The sequence below is a fragment of the Aspergillus thermomutatus genome (assembly GCF_002237265.1).
Source record: "Aspergillus thermomutatus strain HMR AF 39 chromosome Unknown NODE_130, whole genome shotgun sequence".
Lineage (NCBI taxonomy): Eukaryota > Fungi > Ascomycota > Eurotiomycetes > Eurotiales > Aspergillaceae > Aspergillus > Aspergillus thermomutatus.
This window is the reverse complement of record NW_020798179.1, coordinates 68695-78507: the sequence shown is the minus strand read 5'-3', so window position 1 is coordinate 78507 and position 9813 is coordinate 68695. Positions and strand designations below refer to the sequence as shown.

At 50.9% G+C, this 9813-nt stretch overlaps 3 protein-coding genes across 3 annotated transcripts; 2 read left to right on the top strand and 1 right to left on the bottom strand.

Moving 5' to 3' along the window:
• Positions 1-230: 230 nt before the first annotated feature.
• Positions 231-1712, top strand: CDV56_107312 (integral membrane protein TmpA; the record flags this gene model as incomplete). Its single annotated transcript, XM_026760931.1, has 1 exon — positions 231-1712. One exon carries the CDS (start codon positions 231-233, stop codon positions 1710-1712), a length of 1482 nt encoding a protein of 493 aa, XP_026613379.1.
• An 887-nt stretch (positions 1713-2599) lies between these two features.
• CDV56_107199 (alpha-arrestin) lies at positions 2600-4177 on the bottom strand (the record flags this gene model as incomplete). The annotated part of the gene is made up of 1 exon (XM_026760818.1): positions 2600-4177. The coding sequence occupies one exon, from the start codon at positions 4175-4177 to the stop codon at positions 2600-2602; it is 1578 nt and encodes a 525-aa protein (XP_026613378.1).
• A 4398-nt stretch (positions 4178-8575) lies between these two features.
• CDV56_106935 (PIG-L family deacetylase) lies at positions 8576-9570 on the top strand (the record flags this gene model as incomplete). Its single annotated transcript, XM_026760554.1, has 2 exons — positions 8576-8813; positions 8885-9570. The coding sequence occupies 2 exons, from the start codon at positions 8576-8578 to the stop codon at positions 9568-9570; spliced, it is 924 nt and encodes a 307-aa protein (XP_026613377.1).
• Positions 9571-9813: the final 243 nt, after the last annotated feature.

The following is a 9813-nucleotide window of genomic DNA, read 5'->3' as shown; positions in this document are numbered from 1 at the left end:
AACTTTAGGGATGGTCTAGAGACTATTCGATTGTCTAATGTAGGTGCACAGTTCAGGCAATACCCCATCTGGGAAGATGTCATAGCGAGTCAAGACTCAAAAGGCGCAGCTTGCCGTCATACTACCATCAGCGTTGCTATCAAGTGTAGCCTTTACTTTCATACCTCTATCCTACGGGTGCTGGCATCCTCTGCATACTTCCATCTATGTCTTCATCTCACTCAAGCAACATGTCCTTGTCAGAGAAGAGTGTGATCTCAATACCTCCGCCTGCCAAGTGCGCTTCGGGCTCGACCAACCCCAGCAACGTCACACTGGTCGACGTCGAGAAGGAGATTGCCAGAATCCTCGCCGAGAAAAATGGCTCGTCGAGGGACTTTGACCTCGAAGCGCAGGCCGGTGCCGGCAAGAAGAGACACACCTGTATCTCGTCGATCCGATTCATCGCCCTCGACATCTACCGGCGTCTCTTCTCCCTAGTTTTCCTGGCCAACCTGGCTGTCTTCATTGCCATCATGACCACAGACCGAAAGCTGCTGGCCCTTGTGAACGCCACGGCAGCCAACGTGCTTGCCTGCGGCCTGGCCCGGCAGCCGCTGGTGGTAAATGCCATTTTTGTCATTGTCTGCTCGATTCCGCGGTCCGCACCGTTGCGGCTGCGTCGCATCGCTGCCAAAGTGTACCACTACGGCGGGGTCCACAGTGGCTGCGGCATCGCTTCCTTCATCTGGTATGCAGGCTTCGTTGGCCTGATGTCCAAGGAGTACTTGTCTCCAGCCAGTGAAGCGGGCCAAGCGGCCTTCTCAATCCTGCCTGTGGTCCTCGCCTACGTCATCCTAGCATTACTGCTCGCCATCATCCTCGTCGCCCACCCGACCTTCCGCATGAAGAAGCACGACTACTTCGAGCTCACGCATCGCTTCTCCGCCTGGCTCGTGGTCACCCTCTTCGTCATCCTCCTGCTCGTCTTTGCCGACGAGGCCAGCCGCGCCGCCGACCAACCCCTGGGGACCTTCATTCTCCATCTCCCGGCCTTCTGGTTTCTCATGCTTACGGTCCTCGCAATCATCCACCCCTGGCTTCTCCTCCGCAAGGTCCCCGTCACTGCGGAAACTCTTTCCCCGCACGCGGTCAGGCTGCACATGAACCACACAACCACCACCTTCGGCAAGGGCATCCAGCTAGCCACACACCCCTTGCAAGACTGGCACGGCTTCGCCACCTTCCCAGACCCCGACGGCCAGAGCTTCTCATGCCTGATCTCCAAAGCAGGCGACTGGACCACCGCCCGCATAAAATGCCCCCCAACGCACCTCTGGAAACGCGGTGTCCTCATCTACGGCTTCGCATACACCATGCGTGTCTTCAAGCGCGTCATCGTCGTAACAACGGGCTCAGGCATCGGCCCCTGCCTCTCCTTCCTCGGTGACGACAACCGTCCCGCTCTCCGGGTGGTATGGCAAACCCGCTCCCCGCTCAGAACATACGGCCGGGACATCCTCAACCTCGTATCCAAGATGGATGCCGACCCTGTGATCCTCGACACAAATCAATCCGGGAGAGCAGATATGCTCCCCATCATCCGGAGGTTATACTCTGAATTCGACGCCGAGGCCGTCTGCGTCATCAGCAACCCCGTCGTCACCAAGAGGGTCGTCTTCGAGCTGGAGAGCGGGGGGATACCTGCCTTTGGGCCTATTTTCGATTCATAACTCATCCTTGCCCATGATTGTACCGATTGCTTGTTATCAATGTTTGTTTGTTTGTTTGTTTGTTTAATTTTTGTCTGTTTGTCTGTTTGTCTGTTTGTTTGGTAGGTGTACGTGAGGAGTTCAGGTTGGTAAGGAAAGTCTAAGTCTTTGGCTGCTTATATAGCAAATGCAAACAGCAGATTGTATGTTCCTGGCTTATGGTCAGCTCACCTGGCTATGAATGGTTACATGGACTTCTAAGGAACCTACGTCGTAGGGTATCTTCATTGCGTGCGGTGCTAATAACCATAGACAGTCTCAACTTGATTAGCTTGTAAGAATTACCTGTCTGCAATTCCTCGATGATCAAGAAAGGCGATACAGCCATGGGATGTGGTCGAGCGTCTGCGCAATAGTTGGCGCCTAGTCTACGGAGTAGTGCATGGGCATTTGGACTCGGAGCAGGACTTGCCGTACATGTACCATCGACATTTCCGATCACTACAGAATTTACGGAAGCTTATAATCGATGAGAAAATGGTAGCAAGATAGCCGAGAGCAATAGATTAAATTATGTATATCTGCACGTGGTCGTCATAATTGTTAAAAGAAATAAAAGTAAAACTCCAGACCAGACGTGGGTATCATGCAAATCCATCGATAAAAAAACTTTTTCTTGCTTCCAAACCAGCGGTAGGCATGCCACATTAGGGCTATTAAGATGAAAGCGTCTTAACGCAAATATTGCTAAACTCCTTTCCCCGTTGTATTGTATTGGGTTTCCCTTTTTCTTCGTGGAGGAATCAAAAATAATCATTCCGTTCGTAAGTGTTCGTAACGTCATGAGGATGAATGGACCGATAATGGATCCATGAGAATAGCAAGGACGACAAATCAGATTTAGACGTTTAATGTTCGGATGCACGGGAATCGGTAGATGGAGCGCGGTTTCTGCTTCCTGATTCCATTGGCTCTGCAGTCAGGTCGTCGGTGGTAAGTCGACCTCGGCCGCGGACAGAGCGAGCTGAGTCGCTGTCCAGATGCAGAGACTCCATTCGGTCCAGCTCTTCATAGTCTGGGAGGGACAGGGGAGATCCATGGTAGTCCTCCATGATGCTGTTACCATCGAGCATAGTGTATCCAGGAGGGCTTGCTGGCACGTCCTCGTACACAGGAGGCATCTCCTCATCCCAGCTGATGCCGAGTCCGCTTCTTTCAGTGACGTGCAAGTGGAACTGCATACGGAGCACCCGTGCGGCGCCAGTGGGGGTGATCAAGCGTGTGTTGCGGTTGGGGCAGAACTCCTCAGCGACGATCAACTCGATCACCAGGTTGTGCTTGGCCTCAAGGCCATTGGGAACCTCCAGGTCACACACCGGGTTGCAAGTAGGGTTGATGCTGGCTTCGAACTGCATGCTGATCTCGCCGCCGGCGGTGTCAAAATCCGTCTTCCAACCGTCCTTTTCTTCGTTGTGGCCGATGATGCGGGTCTCTTGGTGCAGGACACCCTTGCCTTCACCACCGATCTTGTGAGCGTGCTTGGGGCAGGCTGTCGAGACAATCTTCTGATGCTCTTCAATGCGCCACATCATCTTGCGCAAACGCCAACGGGTTTGGGTCTCTTCGCCCTTATCCACGACGCCACTCAATGTCATCTGAACTGGAAAGGTGCCAATGGGGTGAACGACAGACGGAAGCACGATGCGGCCGGTGAGGTTTGTCGGTGGGAAGATGCGGATGGATGACTTGTCGTTGCCCGGGAGGATGGCGCGCTTGAGGTGCAATGGCAATTTGTAGGTGTACTCCTCGCCGTTGGTGTTGTGTGCGCGGGCAGAAAGGTAGTACTCGACCTGACCCAGCGACCCATTGCAGGACGCAGGCAAATGACCGGGGAACAAATAGCTGAAGGGGAAATCATGCTCTCCGTGCTTGAGGGTGAGCGGTTCTGTGAGAAACTTCCAGCTGGTCAATTCTTCAGTCCGTGCTGCGCAGTTGGGGCATTCCCGTGATACGGGTTTCTTGGTAGTGATCTTGGTGAGCAGCTGCACATCGAACTTGTCCAGAGTGACTGCGTTGGCTTGCTCGGAGACTGTGATCCTCAAACGTCCAGAAAATAAAGCGCCGGTCGAGTTTGCCGGGGCTCCGTAGCAGACGAGGGGTGGAGATTCGACAATGACGTCCAACTTGGCAGCAGCGGCAGTGATATCCTCCTTGCCGGAACGCTCCTTTGAGCGGGCTGATCTTCCATGACTGCGCTTCTTCTCCTTGCTGTGGTCTCTGTGAGGGTGAATCAGGTGGTCCATATTGAAGGACAGGCGACGCTCTGGAGACCTTGCTCGATCAGTGTGCGCGTGGGGCTTCTTGGGAGCCACAGTAGTGGTAGTAATCTCGTTGATGGATGAGGTTGAGGAGGAATTCGAGTGTGAGGAGAGAGAGGAATGGAGAGCAGCGGGTCGAACAAAGCTGGAAAGGAGACGGCCAGGCATGGTGACACGTTCGCTGTTGATTTATACCAGCTGAAGGGGGGTAGTGTCAATAGGCAGGCTGATGCGCCTATACTAGAGATCAAGCTCAAACTCGGGAAGCTCGTGCTGGTGGGGTGCTGTTGCTACTGGTATGTGATATCAATCAAGGCTTCAGTTTGAGGAAGTTGAGAGGTGAGGATGGCAATCCACAACATAACACTCTCGCAATTGAACTATGCTTGGAAGGTGACTTGGAAGTGTGAAGGATGTATGAGGTGAGAGGCAAGAGTAGTAGAGCAACAATAGGAAAGGAGGATAGTGGGCGAGCAGCTCCCTTTGAATGAAACCAGACAACAATGATTTTTTATTAGCTCAGACCCAGAACATGGATATACGACCCTTTCTATTAAGATTTTTCTAGGAGGTTCCCACTCTGCATGTAACAGGTGCCATTCTTTTTCCTTTTTTTCTTCTGTTTTTCTACTTTTTTTCTTTTCTTTTTTTTTTTGATCGGGCCCCTCTCATGTCTCCGTCACATCGCCCAAGGTAGGCTCTTCCCTAGTGGGGCGCGGCGGAAAAAAAAAGCGTCATAGTGGAGCTTACCATACATGTTACCAGACGTGACAATGTTACAGTACCGCCTTTTCCCCCAGCTAAAAAAAGTTGTTCTGTCTCAGGGCGAGAGTTTGACTTGTGGCCTGAGGCTTTCCACTTCAGAGTGTTCGGCCGACTGTGGTCGGATTACATCATAGACTTTTCTAGATCTACTATCTATCTTACTCATAGAGGCACCATTTTGAGCATGGTAATAGTTGATTGGGTTTTAGAACTACTTTGGCTTGTAAGTTTATGAGTAATCGTCGACCCTCGGACTCTGTCTAGCAGACTGACTTGTAAACACAAGATCGGTGATCCATTTGTCTCGCATCTAACATGTGACTCCATCGTCAATCATACGCTCGGATCATTGGTGCAATATTGCCCCTAGCCAAGGTACATACCCCACAATCTGCAACAACACCATGAATGCAATAGTACAGCCTGCATCGGGGAATTCATCGATACTTTCCTCTGCGTCTACTCTGTACACTCTACGATCATGTACTCAGAGTAAACAGGGCAGATTCGAAGCTTCGTGCGTAATGAGTCACAATGAGATTGATGGGCTGGCGGTCGTCAACCCCGGAATATTGTCAAATTGCTTACGATTTCCCCTAGACTAGGTAGTCGGTCCCATGGTAGATCTGGACAACCTTGTGGATGGCTATGAGGATAAACCGATGGACTATGAAGGTACTCAAAACAATTTACGTCCTCAAACGACAATGTCTATTGTCATAGCTGAACCAAGGGTACAATAGCTGAGTCAGGACGGTCTAGACATCAATGCTCATCGATTTCCAAAACAATTGGTCCAGTATGTGACTGGAATTGGAACTGCCACGACAACAAACACGCAAGTCGTTGATGCGCAGATATGAACAGCTGCTCTGGACTCTGTGGACTAACCACAAATTGATAACACGAAGAGAACCCTTAGCATATGACTCCTGATGATGTGCTTTCCAGCAGGCCGATTATCCGTCCACCAGGCCCGAATGGACCGACTCCAAGCCAAAGCGCAAGCGCCTGACCGGGGGGACTTTTTTAGCACGGAAAACAATTACTGTTTAGTGTTTACTGGTGAAGGTCAGCTGCCGTCATCGAACCATCACGTGGCGTCATTCAGTGCTCTGGCGGCCCGTTGACTCTTGAGTTGAGTCTTTGTACCAAAGTCCAAATGTCCAGAGGTAAAGGAGTAAGGTACGTAGTTTGGAGGCGGTCTGGCGTAAGGTTTTCTCTTACCAACAGTGACCGGCGCCAATATACTGGATTACAATACAATACACCTTCGACAAGGCGTGACGCTAGTTGGAGATCCTCTGGGACTGCGTACTCAAGAGGGGCAGCATCCAGAGACGGAGCGAAGCCGCTAGAGGAATCTACCAGAACTAGACCGAGTTAAGATTAGCGCCTAGAAACAAAAAAGAAAAAGTTTTTACAGAATTTTTCCTTTCGCATGGGAACGGCTCGGTGAGGTTCCACTCTTTTCCAGTTCTAGAAATCAAAGACCAAACGATGGCGAGGTTTTGTTTGGACTCAGGACTCGGGACATCACAGTTGTCACTTCTCCTTGTGACTTCCTTTCTAGGCGAAGTATCTAATACCTTAGACCATCAACTGAGCCTACTGAGATGCTCTGCCTGACTCCCTGCAAGGCTGTCCGCGGAGGTCCAAATCAAATTTCCCCGCACTGCAGGCAATTCAAGATTTTGCGGGGATTGCATCATCTGGCTTGTCTTTGCTTTTCTCGGCCTCTTACTAAGGGATAGATACTAACCCCATCATCCTGTCAACATCTTTCTCCATATTGTCTGGTGCGTTGAGATTTGAACCGATTCTCAGGTGCTTCAGAGTATGAATTGAAGATATCAAAGTTCATCACAACCTTGGTCTAGACAACCTAACTGTCAAGAGACAAGACCTGCTCTGTGCGCTGTCGGTCTGCAGGGAAAATCCTCCCCTGACGAATGGTCTTGCATCGCCGCCATACCAATTACCTAACAGATTCCTCTTCACCATCCCCATTGGAAGTCATCCTCTCAATGTGATCAGGGTTTATGACTCAAATTTAAAGTCTGCATTCTGGCTAAATATTTGCTGAAGCCTGACTGTCGTCCCGAGTTGCCAAAACTTTGAAGTCGGCTCAGGATTTTCATTCCGAGTGATACCATCAAACCCGACTCGATCATGCCATCTCGTCGGATTGCTCACGGCAATGTGATTCATGAGCTCCGGGTCAATCTACACTACCGTTATTGATGAAGGTGCCGATTCTCGCCATCCTGGCGCGTTTTTTAACAGATATAGCGAAAGTCCGATGGAGATATTATCCATCTGGAGGGATATATGGAGTCCCGTCCGGCGTAGGAGTTGCCTTTTCCGGAAGTCGAGAGTAATGCCATATTAGTTGCCTATTCCGGTACCATCAAATCACAATCCCTATAGGAGACACGCCTTCAATGGCTTCTGTATCATTCAAATCACATTCAAAATCAGACCCGTCGCAGACGATCGGATATATCAGCTTTATTCCAAGTCCACATTCTCTCTTATACCAATTTACTACTGATCCTACATTGGACAATCTCTTTGCAGTTTGCACCTTTCCGCGGGAAACTCCGACAATAATTCTTGAGGGTGTTGAACCGGATCCTGCCCGGATTTCGCTTGCTGGATGGATTGCACCTTAACCGGGTGGATTCCGCCTCTCACCCGGTTGAAGCTGGTTCCTCGGAAATTTTCCATCGCGCATCACTAGATCAAATTGGACCTTCTGATTGGTCTTTGTCCACAATTGCCTCAAATTTAGTTCGTTTTCTGCTGATTTTTCGCACCAAAATCTTCTCCGTAAATCACTCAATCCATCAGGCGCATCTGGACCGTGGTTAGACTGCGGACCGTCTTGCTGGCCCTGAATTGGAACCAACAATTTCCCTCTTCGGGTCAATTGGCGGAGGACGCCGATGGCTTCTCAAAAGACTCATGTCGGGATGTGATAGAGTTATTGGTTACCTGATGGATGGCTAAAATACGTAAGATCATGCCATTATCTGAAGTTATAGACAGTGATCAGAGAATTGTCTAATATCGTGTCATTTCTGCAATTGTCTTCCTCTTGGCAATATTGATAGTGGGGGATGAGGTCTTTATGCACTCGAGTCACGCTTTTTAGGCTATACAAGTGGGTAGAAATCGGCGAACTCAACCTGATGTCCTATTCGATGATTGTAGGTCTGCGTTCAGTCTTATCTCGTGGTCATCATGGAAGCCCTGCATCTAAATATTTAAAAACCAGTGTCCTCCATCTGTGATACCCTGCTAGAACATTCTGCGCTATCAGGAATGGAAAAGCACTCGATGCGCAGTTAACATGGACAGTAAAGCTAGAATACACTGCAACGCACTCACCTTGCATCAAGCAAAGTAGAAGAACTAAAGGAGTCAAGAGTCCAAGGCCTTGTAATCACGTGACTATCGCGAGATCGCCAGGGGACGAATCTGGAGTTACACCAGGAGCCAGATCGCCTCCCCTTTTCATTTGTGCCACCGTGTCTATTTGCAATTGGGCTGTCGACTCTCGCCCCTGTGGAACATCAGCTCGAGTCATCGAGTTCAGGTGGTTCTTTGCTGATGATAGCAGACAGACAATGAGAAGCCGAGACTGACCGGTGGTGTTGATGATGCGCAATCCCCACCCGCAGTCTGCAACCGCCTAAGCCGACACTGACAGCTTTGCATAACATCAATTGAACCTCAGGTTGCGGGGAAAGTCAAGTGAATATCTGCAGAGATTCATTCACCTCAAATACTGCTACCATGTTCACCTCGTCGCTGGTGACATGGGGCCTGACGCTCTCCGCCATCTTCCTCTTCTGGACCCTCTCCTCAACCAGCTCGTCTCCCTTTGCGCGCAACTTCCCCCGTCTCTACAACAAACGAATATGCCTGCTAATCGCCCACCCGGACGACGAGGCCATGTTCTTCTCTCCCACGGTGCTGGCACTGGCCAAACCGGAGCTGGGGAACCATCTGAAAATCCTCTGTCTGAGCAGCGGTACGCCCCGCCCCATTCTATCCATACCAAACCCCCCCGGCCGCGCCAAACCCTAACCCAAAATTCCTCAGGAGACGCCGACGGCCTCGGCCACATCCGCAAAAAGGAGCTCCAGCAAAGCGCCAAACACCTCGGCCTCCGCGACGCGTCCGACGTCTTCATCGTCGACGACCCCGCCCGGTTTCCAGATAGCATGACAGCCACCTGGTCCGAGAGCGACGTCGCCTCATTGCTCGCGTCCGCCTTCGCCCCCGAGCTCGCCTCGCAGCCGCAGTCGCAGTCGTCCGCAGCCAGGAAACGAGTTGCGGGGACCGGCGCCAGCGCCCCGACCGCTACCATCGATGTCCTCCTCACCTTCGACAAACACGGTGTGAGCAACCACCCCAACCACCGCTCGCTGTACCACGGCGCCGTGCATTTCCTCCGTGCCCTGATGAAGGATAAGGCCGGGTATACGTGCCCCGTGACGCTGTACACGCTTACCACGACGAATATCCTGCGGAAGTACATTGGGGTGCTGGATGCGCCGTGGACGATGGCGAGCGGCGCGCTGGGGTCGATCTTTGCCGGTGCGGCGAAGGGTGGGAGGGATGATGCGCCGGGTAAACTGCTTTTCATCAGTTCTGTGGATGAGTATGTCCGCGCGCAGGCGGCTATGGTCAAGGCGCACAAGAGTCAGATGGTCTGGTTTCGGTATGGGTGGATTACGCTGGGGAGGTATATGGTTGTTAATGATTTGAGGAGGGTGAGGGTATGAATGTGTAATATCTCCGTTGTAAAGGGCGGATCTAAACTATTGTATTTACTTGTACATTTGTACAAATGAATGAGATGAACATCAGAACATCAACTGACAAGAGGATGAAATCGATGATGACATGAGAAGTGGTATCTTTGATATCAAGCGGAACATGGCATAAATATGCTCGGAATGGGGTATCTGACAAGCATCGGCAGCTAAAGAAGACAAAAAAAAAAGGTTCAGGTCAAAGAGGATTGT